Below are 21,018 nucleotides of genomic sequence, written 5' to 3'. Positions count from 1 at the left end.
TACCTTTCCATAGAGCAAATAGATAAGTGGATAATATTTTGCGTTAAAAATATGTTTATTCAATAAGAATTTTGGAGGCAGCTTGTCAATATTCAATTTTCGGTATACATATATTATGTGACCTGTCACGACAGAAATAACAGTACATGTAGGTAGCCTAAAATCAATTTTGATATCTTCATAAAGAACATCCAAAGCTTTATCATGATATATAACTTCAACATTTGTCAACAATACCCCACGCATGTACTTGATGGAAAGTAAGAGAAGTTAAGCAAGCGCTTCAAAAAATAAGGAAAAACATTTTTTTAACCAAGCATTACTCATGTATAATCCAGGGGGGGGGGCACTTTACAAAACATTATAGCCTTTTTATACCCTCGCAAATTTGACCCTAAACACGTATCTTCCCTAGTGAAATAAATACCCTTGTGTCTTTGACACCCTTATTACGTTACGTACGTAACGTGCACTATCTTGAACAAGACATTACTTTGTGTTTTGGTCGCGCATGGTATTCACTCGTCAATGCAAGTGGCTCCTCCGAGATGTATAAGCACACTGCACAATGTAAATGAGACTCCCAGCCAGTCCAGCAAAAAACCCGATGTAGAACAAAAAAGAACTCAAGTTATCTCATCTATTCTTAAACTTGAAAATTCCATATGGTGACAGCATATGGACACCAGTTTCGTTTTTGTCTAACACCAGATTGGTGTTTATACAACACCAATTAGTATCAAAACACCTTCAGTTTGATTCCAAACTGGTACTTTTTAATACCTCTCTGGTGTGAACATATTTACATTCCGGGCTGGTGTTAAATCAACATCAGAGTTTTTGCAGTGTAGAAATTGTGAATCAATCACCTGCTGCCTCAGTGAATCATCATGGGACATAAGCTACTTTTTGTGGAGTACTAGTAGGCTCACTCCTGGGCAAGCGCTCCACACCTGAAAGTCAACCTTTCGTTTTTCAAGACCACGTTTTCTTAAACACCATGGCCGAACTCTAAATGAGTAAGAGTGCTCTTCTATAAAATTAACCTTGATTTGTATTACTCTATATTAATTTGTATTATTTTTTGAATGGAAATTGAATAAAGAATTGAATTGGATTGAATCAGTCGTCATCGCCTGCCCGAGCTTTGATGAACTCTTATTGTGACGTATGCTTGTTAATGTTATAATATGATAGTTCCCATTATGAACAAACTTTATGGAGATGGTGACATCTGTTCATTTCTGAACATACGCTCCTAATCTAAAATTCAACTGTACGCTCACGAACCTGCGTTCTTTGATCTTTGACCTTTGACCTGAAATTATTACATATATTACATGCATACAATACATATAATACAGTGCGTCCCAGAAAAAAACGAAACCGAGATTCAGCGATGATTTATCATAACTTAATCATAAATACAATAGAAAAATGAACTACCATTGTAAAGCTGAGAATCTCCTCTTTCATCTGATATTACTTAGATTATTTCTCGCAATCACGCATAAGTGAGCAAAAGCAATTCGAAGAAAGGATGCCAAAAACTCATTTGGCGGGGGTGTCTGAATTTCAAAAAGAAAATCACATGACTAAAAAGTTCAATATCTTGTTTGTTACCTTAATCAGAGAAAATGGTCAAGAAGTAACGAAGTTATGATTCTTCGAAACAATGCTTTTAGGTCCATAATTTCATCAAAATAAACGTGTTTTCATCGGCTTTCCAGAAAAGCTATCGCAAGGTAACAACAGACCTAATGCATGGCTGATCGTCAACAAAACGGAGTGTCGAGTGAGTTTGGACGCTAGCCTGTAAAACCTCTTCATTTTATGAAATTATTGAATTTCAAGCCTTATTTCAAATAACCAGAACTTTGTTATTTCTTGACCATTTTCTGTGATTGAGGCATTAAATTAAAGACCAGATATTGAACTTTTTAAAAATGTGGTTTTCTTTTTAAAACCCACATACGGCCCGCCAAGTGACTTTTTGGGATCCCTTTTTCAAATTGTTTTGCTCACTCATGCGTGAATGAGAAATAATGTAATTTCAAATAAAAGAGGAGTTTCTAAGCTTTAAAATGGTAGGTAATTTGTCCATTGTTTTTGTGATTAAGTTATAAAAAATCGACGATAAATCTCGGTTTCGTCTTTTGTGGATATACCAATGGGAATCTGAAGAGTATTGTTCAGGTCTAAGACATGCATCTATAAAGTATACACGTGATATTTTCAATACTCCCCATGTTCATGAAAGCTGTTATGTTATGAATTTGCACCTCAACCATTTGATTTATCAATGATAATGCAAGGTGACAGCAACTGTTAAAGATAACTGAGTTCTTACCGAATCAAATAAAAATAATGAGCAGCCAAGTGTCCTAATGTAGCTAAGGGTTTATATTGCAGAATGAATTGTGTAATTGATGAGAAATTAGGAAAATAAGCATGACATCCAAACCAGATATCGGGTCTGTTTCCAAGCATCAATTAATATACATCGCTCCTAGTCCGGGCTATCTCATGGGTGGTATTTTTTTGCCTGAGATTTCATCGAGTTCAGTACATGTATATGGAACTCTACCAAATCTAGATCAAGTGACAATAAACCTGGGCTTTATATACTTCCAAACATGAATTTTATGTTTACTGCAGCTAAATTGAATAATCGTTTAAAAATGTTATAACCATACACCTCCTCACACTGCGCTGTAAAGCCCCTGTCACAATTGACGTACGACCATTTGCGACCTTTGTGCTCGTGCGATCACGTGCGAGTGTTGCACGAGGGAGTGCGAGTGTTGCACGAGGGATTGCGAGTGGAACGGTCGCATACATGCGAATGAAACGGTAGTGCAATGTTGTAAGCCGTTGCGACCGGTCTTGCAACAGTCGCACCCAGTCGCAAGACAGGTCTCTGTACATGTAGGTCGCTTACACATGTGCAAGTGTTGGACGACTTCCAGTCAAGTAAAAGCGACTATACTTAGTTGTGCCACCTCTCGTACCAAGTTGTGCAACGTTGAACAACACTCACACCATGATCGCCCGACCGATGGTACGACCTGATGCGACTGAATCAGTCGTATTTGATCGCGTTCGGATTTTGAACATGTTCAAAGTTCAGATGCGACTAGTCACGACCACCTCGAGTTCGTGCGATCGTCTACAACGACTGCGAGTGCTCGCAAGACACCAAGGGATCGATCGTGCAACAACAAGAAAAAACTGTTGCAGGCGGTCGTAAACAGGTCGTACGTCAATTGTGAAAGGGGCTTAACCACTGTTCGCTTTCCCATTGATCGCGCGATCCCAGGAGGGTAAATTTGGGGATCGCGCGATCAATGGGTTAGTGCAGTGTGTAGGAAAAGCGAACAGTGGTTTATAGCGCAGTGTATGGAGGAAAACAAAATCTTGAAGGCCCAGCATGTGGACTATACGTGAGAATTCGAACGCTCCTCACGCGCTTATCTAAAAACAAATTAATCGCATTATTAACAATATCAAATTGAACAATGTTTGCTTCTCAAATGTTGATCCACGTTGCCAGTCGATGTCGTGTCAAATGTATTAAAAATTCCGAATTTCCCAATGCCCAGTACTACAGTGCAGACGTGGTGATTGGCAGAGTTAAACTGATTTCCACTCAATTTTGATGGTGCAACATTTAATGGAGTCAACAACCTTCATATGCAAAGAAGGTATGCGTGCCATGATATTTTTATTTTCATATGATTTTGTGATTTTTTTTTTACAGTGCACATGGTATTGTTCATGATGTCCTCCATTTTATATCATATTCTTATCCTTCCCCCTTTTTTACATTATGATATCCCTTATTCCGTTTTGTTTCCATCTCTTCCTCTTCTTCTTATACTCTTCACAGTTATGTATCTGCCAGTCTTTGTCTGTCTCGTCTGCTTATCCCTCCTCCCCTTCTTCTCTCCTTCCTACTCTTGTTTTAATCTCCGACTCCTTCCCTTGCTCCCTTTGTTCTGTATCTTCGTATTATTTTTACTAAATGCTAGGCAGCCCATCACACATTATAGGGAAATTCCCAGCTATCGAAGTCAACACTATACACAATACACTTATTCGTGACATGACATCATATTCAATAGCGCCATCATGAATATTCTTCCTTTTTTTCTTTCATTCTATCTGACCATGTGCGACCATCTCGTAGTCTCCGTTTTGGCCGGCATTGGGTGTCCCTTCTCCAACCAACGCATACTCATCATCATCCACTGCTGCGTATAGGACCTCGCCGGTTTCAAACGCACTTCCTGGGTCATCTCCGACAATATTATACGTTGGGTCAGTGGAAGCGGGCCCGTCATTGTCATTCCCGTGTGCCAGCTTGTCATAGTCCGATGTCTTCAGTTCGGGCTTAAGAAGCGAATATTCCTCGGGTGATGACGAATCTTCATCTTGCCTTTGCTCGCTTTTACCGCTGGTTCCAAATTTGAAGAGCCTATTAAATCTTCCATACCCTTCATTAGATGCTTGGAGTTCGATATCAACAGAACATCCCCCTTGCATGGTACAGGACTTCTTCTTTGATGGGCCATATCTAGACTTATCGGGAAGTGCATAGATGTCATGTGGCATGGTGTTTGACTTGGGATCTTCAAGAAACTTTTCAGCGGTAGAAACTATACATCTATCGAGTAACTCGGTCACGTTGCTATTTGCTTTATCTTCTGTCCCACATAGGGCACCCGCTGGTCTGTCGATGGTTTGTATAGGACTTTTTACAGAAGTGCCATCACACTTAGAAGGCTTTCGCGAACTTGGAAGTTTTGGGAGGTGCTCGAACAAAGATTTCCGTTTTGTCTTGCCAGAGGAATTCTTTTCAACTTTAGAATCCTCGAAATGTCCCTTCTGTCTTGGCTTAACAACAGGGTTTGGCTTACTTTTCAGATCTGACCGCGCATGTCGATTACCCGTTTGGTCACAAGCCATGCGAAGATCAGGATCAGAGCTTTCCCCTTCACCAGAATTACATTTGCGAATGTTGAGTGGCGTATTTGATTGACATGTCTCTGAAGCCATTGCACCTTTAGCTGAATCTGGTATCGAACCATACTGATTTCCGATCTCGCCATCGAATGAGCAAACCGTTGTTGCCGGTCCTTGGGCTGTTATAGAAGCATATTCTTGATCGATAGATTCCAGCCCACGATCAAGGGTACTGGATCCCGAGAGATTGCGATAGCTGTGATTCCTGTTCATAAGATCACCACCTGACCTTGGGATTCTAGACTCGTTTCCTCTTCTTTGATGAATGCTGCGAGGTTGCCATTCATCAAACATGCCCCTTTGACGGTTCCTCCAAAAACGAACAACTCTGCAAATAGAGAAAGGTTTGGCCAAAACGTGTATTATTTTATTATAAGATGTGCTGCACTAATTTTGATGACATGGACCCTTGTCATGTCGTTAGATTTACCAAAGAGGAAGGACTGAGGGAATGTTATCTTTTAGAAACGGACATTAGAAAACTTGGACTAGATACCTTTTTTCTTGGGGGGGGGGGGTTCCCAAGCTTTCATGGCTCCTAGGAGGTTAAGTAGAAGCCCGAAGGTATTCTAAGAAAAAAAGGTGTGAACGAAAGGGGACAATGGGGCAATGGACCCCTAGAAAAATGTCTGATTTTGATTTTGTCTCATTGCACGACTGGTAAGCAATTTATGTATTTAACTTCAATCCCTTCCGACATGTACCGGTGTGTTACACTCAGGGCGTAAACATAGTGGTTATACTTACATGAAGCTCAGTATGATGAGGAATAGAACGAGGAGCATCACCGCCACATCAATGACGATTCGTAACCAAACTAAAATGAACAATAAATACGTTATCTGTCAAACTATGCAATATATAATCAACCCTTAATAAGAATGATGCAAATTTTCGCCAATCATTTTACACATGTGATACAGATATGTTTGTGAGAGCAATGTAGTATGCATACATCTACTATCAAAATCTCTTTCTTGTTTTGAATACGTTTAAATCTCCGTAAATCTCTGATTTTTCTCTTTGTTCACTTTACACTTTTCAAAGTTGTTTTTCAATATATCTTCACTTGGATATTTTCACCCCCACACAAATGGATCCCAAGTAAATATCCCCGCCTTGATCAAATTATAAGATCGAACGACTATACAGATGTTTTAGAAAAACAAAACACAAATTCATAATGAGCTTAGATAAGGGAGTGATGGTTAAAAAATACATTTGACTGGTGATTATAATTGAACTTCCACGAACGTGTGTTGAGACACAATCAAATACCTAATTCTTTTTATTTAATACTATTGGTTATGAGGTCTGATTAACGTGAAAATGGAAGAACCGTGTTTCTCTCTGTTTGTTATTTTTAACTTAAAGTACAGCAAAAAACCCCAATCCAACAAAGTTCATGTTAAGTACCATCTCCACACATCTGTAGAGTTGTACTTTTCAAAATGTTGTTCATGGTATTATGCCAAAGCCACACCTTTGAAACTGACTCCAAACGAACCAAATCGATTACATTATTGTTAATGTCATACCGCCGGTTCATTTGGATATAGTTTCGTTGGTGTGACTGATCAAGAAAACTTAATATTACAAAGTCCAGAGCCAAAATCGTGTTATGTTTACAGGGATCGGAGCAGGTGCGGAACATTTTCTAATTAGTACTCGTATGATATATGTTGGGCTCCTAAAAAAAAATATGTAAACCAAGACTTAGCAATAAATGATTATAGCTTAATCATGAATACAATAGACAAAATGAGCTATCATTGTAAAGCTAAGAGTCTCTTCTTTAAGCTGGAAAAATAGAAGATTTCTAATTCACGCATGCTGAGTAAAACAATGTAAAAAGAATTCCAAAAGTCATTTGACGGGGTATCTGATTAAAAAAAAAAGAAAATACACGCCTAAAACTTATATCTGCATTTTAATTTGATACCTCAATTACGGAAAATGGTAGGAAAATAAAGTTCTGTTTCTTTATACAGTATTTTTTATTTACATAATTTCATTACGTGATTTCACTGGCTTCCCAATAAAGCTATTGCACTGTTTACAAAATACTTTATGCATGGCAGATTGTCAACAAAACGTAGTGTCCAGCAAATCTTAAAGCTAGCCTTTAAAACTTTTCATTTTATGAAATTATTGGAATTCCAGCCTCATTTAAAATAAATAGAACTTTGTTATTTCTTTTCCGATTTCTGTAATTGAGGCTTAACAGATGATATGAAACTTTCTAGAAGCGTGATTTTAATTTTGTAATTCAGATACCGCCCCCGAAATGACTTTTTAACATCCTTTCTCCTTTTTTTGTGCTCACTTACACGTGTCTTACTGATTTAGGACACTCCAAGCTTTACAAATATAGGCAATTTTTTTATTGTATTTGGGATTTTGTACTGAAAAAAAATCTTTTCGTTTTTTGTGAGACGCATCGTGAATACTCTTCCATGTCTTTCTCTCTCTTTTAACCCACTTTATTTTATCTTTTTTGTTCACTTCTAAAAGGAAAAAATGGTAGTGGACCATTTCCTACGCCATTGTGGTATGTAAGAGAATATCATTACGTGAGTATGATGAGTGACAGCATTGCTTGACCAGCTCTTCACTGCAACTAGGCCTAATCTCATGATCTGTAAGTCCGAATGAGAGATATAATGAAAGGAAAAAAAAGTATGATAAAAGTGATATTTTAACTTTAAAAGAGTGTCTTTAAGTCATTTCTTAACTGAAAGGAAAAATCCAAATGAATAAAATATCAGATATATATCTCGTATTCGTCTATGTTAAACAGGCTCCAAGTTACACCATCAAGTCCTAAACAAGATGACAAAGCTGTCGCGTAGTTTCGAATGACAGAACAGTCAATCAGTTTTATTAGCTTGGTTGATCTGACTGTGGCATCAACGTGGCAGTTAATTATTATACATGTAGTATTTGTGCAATTCTCGTTGATAATACCTTCTGGAATAGAAATTATTGCAGTATCTTCTCACAAAGAGTTATAAATGGGTTTTGTTGTCAGAATGGGTAAGAAAAATTGTCCCATCAGGTTGAAGTTGACTTCTCTGAAGTATGATTCATTGATATGCAATGGTAGTGTTATTCTCCCTGGAAATTTGGATACAATTTTCAAATGGATTCTTTGTATGCATGATTTTACGACCTTTTGAAGAAAAAATATTTTCTCGTAGTCAGTCAGACTTGCAAAGATCTATATGCAAATGATACCAAAATATGAAGGAAGAAGAACATTAAAAGGGCACACCATTTTAATGTTCGTACTTCAGACAAGGCAACTTGCTGATGAGCCTTTTATTTTTCTGAGTCCCTCTGTTATGCTGAAAAATAATTTCTGCAAAAGTCGTCTGGGAAAATCAAATACCAAAGTTCAAACTGCATACTGCTACGAAGAAAAACTTCACCACAAGTGAAAGTAGGCTATTACGCACCAACATTGAACGAAAGCGCCGACGAGGGATCTGTTTGAGGAACCCAGGACTGGTGTTGTTGTTTGGGGGAAATACTGTTGATAATAACCATTTTTAGTTTACTCTTAATCGTTAGGCCAATAACGGTAGAATTCATGTCTATTACATGAACTAACTATTTTTTGATAATCAACTTATTTGTGGAAAGTTTTCTGGGAGCATCTTTTGGGTTGTGCACTATCTAACTTCATGACCGTGATAGCTGAGCATTTTTTCGAAGGGGTATCAAATTATGTTTTTTACTTTTTATGCCATGTAGGTATCAGGGTGGATGGGATAGCTTGTCTCATTAACTACTGCCCCCTGCAAATTTCGTTCTGGGGTTAATTTTGGTGCATTTGTTTGGCGCGGAAAGACCGACGGATTTTGCTGTCAACAATACGTTCGTTCGCAACTATTCCATTCAGCTTGGTAACTGCTTGTGGTAATTTTTTTATAGCATATCTCTGTCCCTTTAGACAAACATCCCATATCTTACCGATTTGGGTAGTAGGAAAACGCGTAGGCATGGTAGAAGGGATCTCGTAAGGTTCCATTGTAGTGGTCAGCAACGTAGGGACCATACATTCTGCGTAGACGTATTTGGAAGAGCCGTTAAATTGAGAGCATGACAATCCGCCATTGAAAGGCATTCTTTTCAGAATCTCAGTTGTGTTGTAAACTGGAAATACGAAAATGGAATTTATGTTGATTGGGACTTTGGTTAGATGCCAGTTTTGTGTGATATATAAGTATTATAAACTGAAGCTGCATATTTTTTAACATAATTTGGAATATTTTCGAAAAAGGGAAGGGTGAATCATGTTAGTATTCCAGGAGAGGATGACACCATCAATGTCATGTGTTCCAATATGCTTTATCATGGTTTTGATTAATGCAAACCCTAGTCCAGATTGGACTTTCATGTACATTTTATAGAAGCCCTCTTCCCCAAAGCTAACATACATGTAGAGGGAATCTGACTTTTAATCTCAAACCAACTCGCAATTTCATCTACGTGATCTAAGTCTTGTCTGGACTACGAAAGCCTACATCCTAAAAACAGATGGGGTGTTTACCTGTCCCGATTGTGAACACTGTCAAATTGTTTGCATCATTTGTTTTTATTTTTTTACTATAAAAACTGAATAATAGAAGAATGAACACCGCAAATACCTATACCTATTTAGTCCCTCCCCCAAAAAATCCGTCTTTTTTCATTCCATGCTTATCTCCTCCTTTGAAAATGAATAGGGGAGGGAGAAGCCTGCAAAATCGTAACGTAAAATAATGCCTTGAATATGGTTAAAACTAGGAACCTGAGTAGTGTGTGCGTTCTCCACATATTTGGCAAGGATTGCCGTCACATCTGACGTTGCAGCGTTCATCATCCGCTCTTGTGATACCTTTGAAACCGTCACTGCAGTAGCAGCTTCTCCCAGCAGTGATGGTAGCATACTCGAATTCCCTACAGTGAAGTACACAACCTTCCACACTTTCAACAACCGCGTCATCTTTGTCAAGAAACTCTTGCCATTTAGGTCCAACGGGGTAACATCCTACAAATCCAGGTCCTTAGGTGGATCAAAAGAAAGATATTAAAATGGGAACAGTAATATTAAATGAGAATGAAAGTCTGTGAGCAACTATACTCGTCAGCGTTCATCCGAACGTATCAGTCAATTTTGGTGAAAAATTTGATTCAGAGATTTTTGGAGAAAATGAATGTAACAGTCCCATTCTTTTCATAAATGAATTTCCAGGCAGCAATTTATTTCAGAGTCTGAGATATGATGGAATTTTTACGGTGATACCATACATTTTTTTAATAAAATGCGCAAAGCCCATTGGAAACGTGTACTGTAGCAGAGCGATACGACGTTTTGACTGACCGCGAGTTCAGTGCACGCGGTCAACCAAACTGTCGTATCTGCCATCCGCACTGCATTGACTTTGCACGTGAAAAGCGATACGACGTTTAGACTGACCGCGCATTGAAATCGCGGTCAGGGTTATTCCCTTTTGCGTTTTTAAACACGGGAATTCTAAACCGCTCAAACCGAAATTACAAGCACGGAGCTCGTTTGCGATATTTTCTATAATCATTGGTTTATTGCAAAAATAAGGATACCATTGTCAAGCAATTTTCTTGGTCTTTCCAACCGTGCATTTTTCTAGCAATGAATATGTTATAAGGCTGGAGAACTAAATGTGAAAATTGTTGTAAACTTTGAAGTCGATTTTCTCTGAAATGGGTTTTCAACCATCATAATGGATACGATGGTTTGGATGACCGTCATTTGTCATTGACTCATCGTAGTTTATATTTGCGATGCAGTGTCTTGATTGACAAGTCACAAAGATTCAAATCAGTTTTCGAGTGAGCGTGTAAAAGGTAAGATGATTCTAAAGACGTATCACAATCATCATTAAAATGATGATTTAAGATTCGTGCGTGAGAAGACCCAATGAACAACCTACTTATGTAACATTATGAAATGAAATGCTATATTCAGTAAAAATACAAAGACTTCTTCGCTTTTATGGTTGTAGGACAAGTTCTAAGTATTCAGACATTTCAACACATTCCCTTCCCTCTTGTGTCGGGTGCACAAGTACTGACGGAAAAAAATCGCCCCCTGTCTATCTACTCCCTGGGTCATCCTCTTACTTTATTTTGCTTTATAATTCAGAAAGTCAAAATGGGCCAAAGCTTTTTATTTCATCTCTGAAATAAAATGTACAGTAAATAAAAAGTGATTGCGCCACCCCAATGTGCATTATCAGGGTATATTCCTTAAAACCAAGGAGATAAATAGAGGTGATATTTCTATGATAATACATAGAAAATTGTCAAAATCCCAATCCGGGCTTTCTTCTGAAAATTGATGTACAACATCATCCCGTATCGCAATATTGCGCTCGTTCGTAAATCGTCATGTTCGTAGAATATTCGTTCAAACTTGTTAAATTGCTTTTTCTATACCATTCTGAGAAGTCTCACAAAACACGAATCCAAAATGAATGCATGTAGTGACAATCATCGACTGAATTTATTATTTTTTTCATTAAGTTTTTATTGATCTATAAAATGATTACACACTTACAAAAATAAAATCGAAATCAAACACAATAAAAAAATAACAATCATAATGAATCAGAACAAAGCAGTATTACATGAAATAAAGGAGCTATCGACTGAATTTATTTGCATTTACTGGCTAGGTTGTTACGAGCTAATTTGGAAAAAAAAGAATATATATCGAATTTGATGACATTCAAGCGCTAAACCACGCTTGTCCGAGTTCTCTCCTACTTGTTCGGATAATTTATTGCTAGTGTGGACACATTGACCTATAATTGAAGTGCATTGATCCGCTGATGCCATGTCGGGAATCTATTACAGATTTTGGCACTGACTATAATATAGCTGCTAGCTGGCTATTCAGGGACATTTTTATTGCAGGGTACATTTTACATTTAACGTGATAATTTTAGAAAATATACTCACCAAGTTCACTTTCAGCTCGAACTGAAGCCATTTGCAGAAATGCAGGCATCAAAATAAACATTAGCACTATCACGGTCACAGAACGAGGAATTATGTGGTTCGCCATGATGAATGTTAGGATGATTTCTGCTTGATAATTAGCACAGCTTGACGTTTCTCGTTACCGCATAAGAGCTCGGTGTATACAAATGAATTCGCATTGATTCAATATACGAAGTATTGCTTTGATACAACACTTCAACGAATGCTGACCACTTCCTTGTTCTCATGTTTTTTTTTCTTAAAGTGCTTTGATTTCTTGGCAGATGAAAACCTGGCAGGATATGGGAAATATATTGCAAACTGAAAGTATCTCTATAGCAAGCAGGGATTGCATCACATGGGAAAGATTAAGGGTGATTTTCTGGGGATGTAAAAAGAAGAAAAAATACGAGAAAATGGGACAATTTAAGAGATGGATCAAAGAAGAACTTAAAGAACGAAATAATGGATACATGTTTATTTATTTTTTTTTCTTCCGCATTCATACAAAACAAACAAATATCATGATAAACTACCAAATTAGGAAAGGAATCCGAAGGATTGTCATAAGCAGATTGCTTGAAAGAATAAAAGGAAAATGCCAGGTTAAAATTAATCAAATTAATTGTGCATTAATATAGCAGAAGGGTATTGTATCTGTATGATTTGAATAATGAAGATGGAGATGATTCGTGTGGGGATGGGCAATGGTGAAGGTGAAGGCAATGGAGGTGGTGATGGTGGAGATGATGATTTGCTTGGTCGAATAACCGAAATAACCTTGTATTTGTACCTAATGCACAGCCACACTAATTAATTCGTCTCCAGTTCTATCAAAATGTCTTTAACGTTAAGTCCAATAACATACCGTCGATCGGTTTCGAGTCTTGCATATAACATGTATAAGAGGATATTGTATTCGAGTTGTCATATGCAGCCCCCATCATTTACCCCATCGCTGCCTCGCCATTAACATTAAGTCCTGTTGTTATACTGGTAAGCCAAACCTTTCAAAACTTGTACTAAAATAACCAGATTATAAACAATCATACAACGACGAATGAAAGTGAAACAAAATGCCATATCAGATGTGAGTGTGCAAACAGCGGGATGTTATAAACCACAAGTCGTTGATTTTCACTTACAACAACTCACCTTATCTCGTCTTTTCTTAGACTTTGAAAAATCCATATTTTGACAGCATGAGGAAGAAGAGTCCCTCTTTCAGAAAAGTTGATTTTGTATACCTTTATGTGTGGAGACCAACCGCCCTTTCACATGATGAATAAATCGTAATTTGAATGATGATTCCAGTGAAAAAAAGGCTAACCTGCTAACGAAGATTATTTAGCACGTGTGAAGCCAAAATAGAACATGATCAAAATCACGAACGCTAATCACATTTACGATTACATAGTAATCGTCAAGATTCACGTGTGAAAAGCCCCAAATATTGTTAAGCTATATATTGTTAACTCAACTCAATTGTACAAGAGAGGACATGATAACACAAATATAAAATAACCCTACAAATCAATGCAAATGAATATACATTGAAAACAACATGACTGAAAAAAGAAATTAGGAAGTGTTTGTGGTGAACTCTAAACAACGTGATAATCATATCAACCAATAGTGATACATAGCATTAAGATAAAATAATTTTTAAAGCTATTTTTACGTATATATTTTCTGAATTAAATATTGTGTTGGCTAGTCACATAATTATTGAATCATCAATTTTCAAAGAATAGTGGAAACCAATAGATCCTGTTGGTAGGTGTCCGGTATGACTAATTTATTTCTTTGATAGACATCCCTCTGGGGCTCATCTTATAAAAGACTTGCAACTCTCGTAACTTTGCCATTGTGGCAACTACCGTGGTAACCTTAATTTTGATCTGCTGCTGAGCCCTGTTGCCATGGTAGTTGTCATTATGGCAAAGTTACAACAGTTGCAAGTCCTTTATGAAACGGGTCAATGTTCTTTTGCTATCTAACCTGTTAGTTTTCTTTGATTCCTCTATTTAGGCCCAACTATTTAAATCAAGTTGTAGTACTTATTATTAAGGACATCGTCTCGACTTCGGCCGCGCTCTGTGAGTTTTGGCTTGACATCGGAGACGCCTTTGTGAACCCTCTTTCTTTGTGGGAGCAACATTAGAAATCATGAATTGATCACCTGCTGCCTCAGTGAAACAGCAGTGGACTCAACTTCCTTTGTAGATCAAATTTGTGAGTCTTGGTGACAGTTGCCCACTCCTGGTCCAGCGCTCCAAACCTGAAAGTCAACCTTTCGTTCTTCTAGACCACTTTTTCTTGAACAGCATGGTCGAACTCTACTGACTCATCAGTACTCATCGCCTACCCTACGTTTGATGAATTAAATTGATGTATGCTCATTATTGCACTCTGAAAGTTCTCATCAACATCTCGATGGACAAACCTTAGGTGTCTTGTCAAAAGTCGATGAACGGCTTTTCGTTGTATTCTACGGCGAACCCACTGAGCGTGCCATTTTCCAGTTTTCACTACTACGGTGGAGTGCCATTCAAGAAGCCAGAGTGCCCTTTTGCGGCAAAAACGGACACGGTCGCTCTGTCTTTTCTTTTGACATCCCCGGTTGGCTCTCCGATAATTTTTTTTTGCATGAGCGCCCTCTATGTTCACAATATCGGCGTTTAAGGCAAACTTTTCATATCAGTGTGTCTCGTCCATTGGCGAACGCCAGAGGTACGCTTTCACAATAAAAAATAATAATGTCTCGTTTCAAGTTTCAGAAGTGACAAGTTTAATTATATTAAGATGTCTTCTATAGAATAATTACGCTTTAGCACGAGCATGTTCTATTTTGAAGAATATACCCTTGAGAAATTGACTTTCTAAAGGTAAATATTCAGGCCGATTTTTTGAGACTTTTCCTTAAAGGACAAGTCCACCCCAACAAAAAGTTGATTTGGATAGAAAGAGAAAATCAAACAAGCACAACACTAAAAAAAATTCTCAAAATCGGATGTAAAATAAGAAAGCTATGACAGTGTCGCTTAATTTTCACAAGACGGTTACATGTATATGCACATCCTGGTCAATATGCAAGTGAGAAGACTGATGATATCATCTACATGTATGGCTCAGTCAAGTTGGTCATTTTTTCTAATCTGTAAAATATGAAATATTGTATAATTCAAGCAATAAAAAACAACATGAATTAGTCCACGATAGAAGAGGCATAACCTTACTTACCCTCGGAAATCCTGTTTACATGTACATGTACTTCCACTATCTTGTGATAGACCATTATGTTTTTAAACTAGCGTGATCGGGATCTATTGTAGGTTGAATTTTTGTTTTAAGATGTTATTTTTTCTTTTTTTTATTCTTTAATTTCTGTTTCCCTTTTAATTCTTTTCCCTTATTATTTCTTTCCCTTCTTTCCTTCCATGTTTCCTTTCCGTTTTTCTTCTGTCTTTGTTTCTTTCAAATAATGAATGAATTATTTTTCTTTCGTTCTTCCCTTCGTTCTTTCTCTTTTTCTTACTTTTCTCTTTTCTCTCAATATATTTTTTCTTTCACACATTCATTCATCTTCCCTTCCTTTATTTTAATTATTTATTTCTTTATTCATTTCAAGTAATGACAAAAACCGTTATCTTTCCTTTATTCTTTCTTTCAACGTTTTAATCATACTTTTTCCTTTGAATTTTCCTTAATTTTTTCTTTCTTTCCTCTCAATTCATTTCTTGCTTCCTTCTTTCTTCCACTAGCCCTCCCTTCCCTCTCTTGATATATTTTGTTAACAAGTCTAACATTGTGTGGCCTTTTTTTTGTTGATTTTTTTGGCCTGGCTCGGTCGATCCTATGTAGTGCTTTGCCGATTGTCCCGTATTTAATTTTGTGAGATCTGGTCACCCCGGCTGGAACGTCGAAGCTATTATCGCAATGAATCTAAACTTTTCGACATATAGATACATGCATATACTCTCGGACGAAGGCCTTCCCCGAGTCTTGACAATTTTTCAGTGCTCATTTATCATTTCCTTTCGCTGGAATAGTCACAATGATCATTGATCACGATACAATGTTACGACGTGTTTATGACATCGGTCATGTGCGAGGTCGACTCATGATATTTCACCGCCTCCTTTTTGTGCCACGATCTTTCTTTGATTTCTTTAAAGGGGGTTGTCGATTACGATCCGACGTTGGTTTGTTCTTTCGACATCACATCATGCACGGAAGGCAAGAGCCCCACTTATTGTCATTTTATCTCATTTCGGTATTGATATTTTTTAAACCTTTATCATAATAAGCGGGGTATAGGGGGCCCCCTCTCATATCGGGGAAAATTGTTCTTTCTCACATCATAAAAAGTAGACGCACAAAAAGCGAACCCCAGCAAAACTGGTTGTGCTCATCGATTTTTTTTTAATAGGTTCTTTTGTTATTGTGCAGTCTGGGAGAGTCTTGCTCCCCGTCCACGCCGACCCCTCTCCTTTGATCACATCCGCTTCCCAATTTATGACAGGATGTTCTTAGAAATGGGGGGGGGGTATTAATTATCTGATGCGTCAACAACAATGAATAAGGATATTCTTTTCAATTCGGTTCAAATCGGGTCTTTAAAACCCCCACCCTGTAAAAAGTACAAATTTATCCCAATGTTGCAGATTTAACAAGTTTGTCTTTTTGCTAAATCATCTGATTACATTATCTGCTCTCGATAGCGGTGTTAGTTACATCGGTAGATATTCGGATTGGGAAGATAATAATAATTAACATAATGAAAGTAAAGATTACTTGTCCAAAAAAAGTTATAGATGGGTTTAAAACGAATATTAATATCCTTGATACACTTATATGATGATCGTCGAAGTAAAGATTAACCTATCATTTTTACGAACTGCGGTTTTATATTGATAGATTAGTTGGATATCATTTAGGGTCTAGACATTGTTTCAATTATTTCATTTCAGTAAAACAATATTTTCCTTCGAATATATTTTGTTATATGAATTGGAAATGATAAAACGAAATCACAAAACCAAACCACAGCTTGGTACAATACATAATTCAGTGTTATATGGAAGATAAAAATAATAATACATGAGATTTGTAAATCGCACTTTCCATCTTGATTAGATGCTTAATGTGCTCCAGAGCAGAACAACAAAACAATTTGCATATATGTAACTATTTAAAACTTTCCTAACGCAGTTAGCTTAAATGCTTAAACCCAAGCAAAAGTATGTTTTTGAAAGCTACTATGACGTGTTGTATGGAATGGGTACTTAACGAGTTACTTATTACTTGCCAACAAAGCAAGAATGGAGCTATACAGCCTTCTTTTCTTTTATTAAGAATTTTAGCGGGTGCTCACGCAAACGCTAACTATCAAACCTAACTTCTTTTCGGGGAACAAAGGAGTTAGTCGAGCTTTTATTGAAGAATAAAAGCCCGTCCGGGTTCACCTTTATAAAATATAGTCGAAAATCCCTTTAATCATCACGCTCGATATCCCCCGCTATATTTTCTCTTTCTCTCCCTTTCCCCTCCTTTTTACCCCCCCCCATTTATTCACTCTTTTCCTTCAGAGTAGATTGCTCCCCTTCATATTTTTCTCTTTTTCCCTCCTGCTGTGCCTCTATATATTTTTTCCCTTTCCTTTCTCCCTTCTGTTCCCTTTCCCCCCTTCCTTTTCTGTGCCCCTTTCACTCCTTGATTTGTTTCTCCCCTTTATTTTCTATTGCTTTCCCTTCCCCTTCTTTTGTAATACCCCCTCCGTTAAATTGCGAAACAACAGTTTCTTGTATTCTATAGAAATGTATACCGTAAGTAGCTTAATTTAACATAGCATTATATGTTGGGAAGAGAGAAAGAGTAGTTTTAGAGAGGGATTGAGAGAGAACTGAACGATAAATGAAAATAAAATTGATGATGAGAGGTGCACATGAAAATGATGTCCACAGATAAACATCGGGAAAAGATGAGAGCTAGTGGTTGAGATAGATAAAGGTAAATCAGTAAGGGGATAAAAAATGATGAAAATTAGAGAGGGGTTCCAGTATTTTGATAAGAATAGTCGTATCCTTTTCTTTCCTTTTCCTTGTTTCTTTTCTTAGTCCCTTTCCCTCTCTCTTTCTCGCCTTCAGTAACTTTTATCCCCGCTATTTCATCTTTCTCAATTTTCCCTTCCTTTTTAATTTCTCACCCCTTATTCCTTCTCTTTATCCTTCTTTCTTTTATTTGCCTTCCACCTTCCTTTTTTTATTTCTATCTCACCTTCGCCTTTTTTCGTCACCTCTGTTTCCTTTCTCTCTAGGTTCTTCTTCTTTTTTAAATTTTCCCCTTATCCCTTCTCCATTTTACCTTTTCCCTCTTTCTCTTCTTCACCCCCCCCCGCCCCCTCTATTCTCTTTCTCCCCTTTCCCCTTCTCTCAGTCCGGGCTCCCAGTTTTCTATTTATTTTATCAGAGTCTTATTACCTTTTGCTTCCGATTTGAAATATAGTTTTCGAAAAGTTTTAGTGTTACAGTGCCGGCCGCGGGAAACGTCACAGTGCCCCGGGGATAGACGCGGGCGGTTCCCTAGGGCACTCATTTTCTAGGGGAGCGGACGCGGTCGTCTTCCCGCGTCCGCTCCCCTCAAATGCCCGCTACGCGCTACCGCGTCCGCCCTAGGGGGCACTGTGACGTTTCCCGCGGCCGGCACTGTATATATGCATATATACATGTATGAACGAAGTATATGCAAATCATCATTACTAACGAGATATATCATTCATTATGTCATATTATGGAACATTTCTGTATTTTGATATCTCAAATAGCCGCCACTGGCCCAAATAGTGTTGCGTACAATGGCAATGGGGGCCAATAATTGACAAGAGTGATCACTGAAATGCATATTATTAAATTAAACGAGTGGAATACTGACTAAAAACATAATTGTTAACCAAATATATTATTAGTATGAAATGTATGTTATGAATGTTGTATTTTGATATTCAAAATGGCTGCAAAAGGCCCTAAAAGTATTATGCACAATGAGAAATAGGAGCAAAGAAAATCACAAGTGTGAGCACTAAAATGCCTATTTATGTGATGAATTAATGGAATACTGTCTAAAACATATTTTCTAACGAAATATATAATTCAGGTTTGAAGTTTGTGTTAAAAACTGTATTTTGACTTTCAAAATGGCCGCCATAGACAGTAACAGTATCATGTACAATGCAAAATCTGAAACCAAAATTCACAGGAGTGAGCACCATAGATGCACCTAATAGTAATCTATTAGTAAAATATTGTCTGAAACCACAATTTCTATTATAATTTATTCTCCCAATTAGGTGATAAATAATGTTAGTGGAAAGTCAAAATTGCCGCTACAGGCCCCACGGTATTATGCACAATATGAACGGGAACAAATTATTTCAACAGAATTTGGCTTTGCTTGGCCAAATGGCGATGCATGAGTAAAATATTGTCTGAAAGCATAATTTATAACAAACTTTATACATCTTATGCAATTTAGGTGATAAATACTGCATTTCAACATTCAAAATGGCTGCCATAAGCCCTTTTTGTGAACATTATTTGTCTCCACTCAAATTGCATATTATACGATAAGGCCTTTGGTGGCCATTTTCAATTTAAAAATGCAGCATATATCACCTTGATTACACAACATTATGATATGTCTCGTTAGAAACCATTGTTTTAGACAACATTTTACCCTTACATCACAATTCACAATTATATGCAATATTTAGAGTCAAGAAAATCCGAATTAATAATAATAATAATAATAGCTGTATTTATAAAACGCTTTTTGCCAGAGGATACAAAGCGCTGCTATTATAACCCCGGCTTTAGCTCAAACTACCATCACCGGCGCTCAGTGCCGGCATGCAAGAAATTACTCCTGCCGGGTACCCATTCACCTCACCTGGGTCGAGGCAGCACAGTGTGTATAAATTTCTTGCTGAAGGAAAATACGCCATGGCTACGATTCGAACACACGACCCTCTGTTTCAAAGGCCAGAGTCTGAACCACTAGACAACAATGCCCCCACATTCTGTCAAAATAATACTTTTAGGACCTATGGCAGCCCTTTTGGATCTCAAAGTGCAGCATTTATTACCTCCACGACCAATATGTGATGTATTTAGTTAGAAATCATGTTAAATATAATATTTTTACTCGTATATCACAGTTATGATTTTATGATTCTCACTCTTGTGAAAATTAGTTTCTCCATTTGCATTTGCATGACAAATATATGGCCTATGGCGACCATTTTTAATGTCAAAATACAGCATTTATCACATAAATGGCATATTAACAATGTTTTCAGTCAGTATTCTACTCGTTTATCTTAATAATATGCATTTTAGTGCTCACTCTTGTCATTTTTGGGGCCCCGACCATTACCATTATAATACTCTTTGGGCCAGTGGCGGCTAATTTAGATATAAAAATGCAGCAATGTCCCCATATATGACATAATAAATGATATATCCTGTTAGTAATGGTGATTTGCATATACAGTGTATTACTTCGTATATACATCGCGATTTTTTGCAGTTTGGTGGCATCATCCAGATTAGTAATCAGCACCCTCGAATTGACAAAAAAAACATCAAAAAATATTGTATATATACACAAACAATGTTTGGTCAAGTTTGTATGGGGCCTATCCTGGACTATATCGTGAGTGTGAAGCATCATCATCTGTTTCATTTGCATGTCATTGAGTTGTGCATATCACTGTTTGGTGAAAAATAGCGAATCTTTAAAATGTCATAACTTTCTTATCTTACATCCGATTTTGATGAAATTTGCAGTATTGTTCTCTATTTATTCAGGTCAACTTTATTCTGAGGTGAACTTGTCATTTAAAAAAGTGATAAATGATTTAATATGTAGATGGTGACATCTGTCCATTTCCGAACTTACGGTTCATATCTAAAATTCAAAGGTATG

General features: G+C 37.2%; 1 protein-coding gene across 1 annotated transcript; it reads right to left on the bottom strand.

Annotated features, from left to right (window-relative positions):
* Positions 1-3,239: 3,239 nt before the first annotated feature.
* On the bottom strand, positions 3,240-12,259 carry LOC121430917. Its single transcript, XM_041628348.1, has 6 exons — positions 12,013-12,259; positions 9,821-10,075; positions 9,001-9,183; positions 7,599-7,664; positions 5,773-5,842; positions 3,240-5,353 (listed from the first exon to the last, which is right to left on the bottom strand). Exons 1-6 carry the CDS (start codon positions 12,116-12,118, stop codon positions 4,156-4,158), a joined length of 1,878 nt encoding a protein of 625 aa, XP_041484282.1. The 5' UTR covers positions 12,119-12,259; the 3' UTR covers positions 3,240-4,155.
* Between the last annotated feature and the right edge of the window lie 8,759 nt (positions 12,260-21,018).

The sequence above is a fragment of the Lytechinus variegatus genome, chromosome 17, assembly GCF_018143015.1.
Source record: "Lytechinus variegatus isolate NC3 chromosome 17, Lvar_3.0, whole genome shotgun sequence".
NCBI classification, from domain to species: domain Eukaryota; kingdom Metazoa; phylum Echinodermata; class Echinoidea; order Temnopleuroida; family Toxopneustidae; genus Lytechinus; species Lytechinus variegatus.
This window is presented reverse-complemented; position numbering and strand designations above follow the sequence as displayed.

Coding starts and splice junctions, on each gene's coding strand:
- LOC121430917 (XM_041628348.1), bottom strand. CDS start 12,118: ATGGCGAACCACATAATTCCTCGTTCTGTGACCGTGATAGTGCTAATG. Junction 7,665..9,000: donor TTTTCCTACTACCCAAATCG/GTAAGATATGGG, acceptor TCGGACTTACAG/ATCATGAGATTAGGCCTAGT. Junction 5,843..7,598: donor CTGTCACTCATCATACTCAC/GTAATGATATTC, acceptor TGTTCATTTTAG/TTTGGTTACGAATCGTCATT.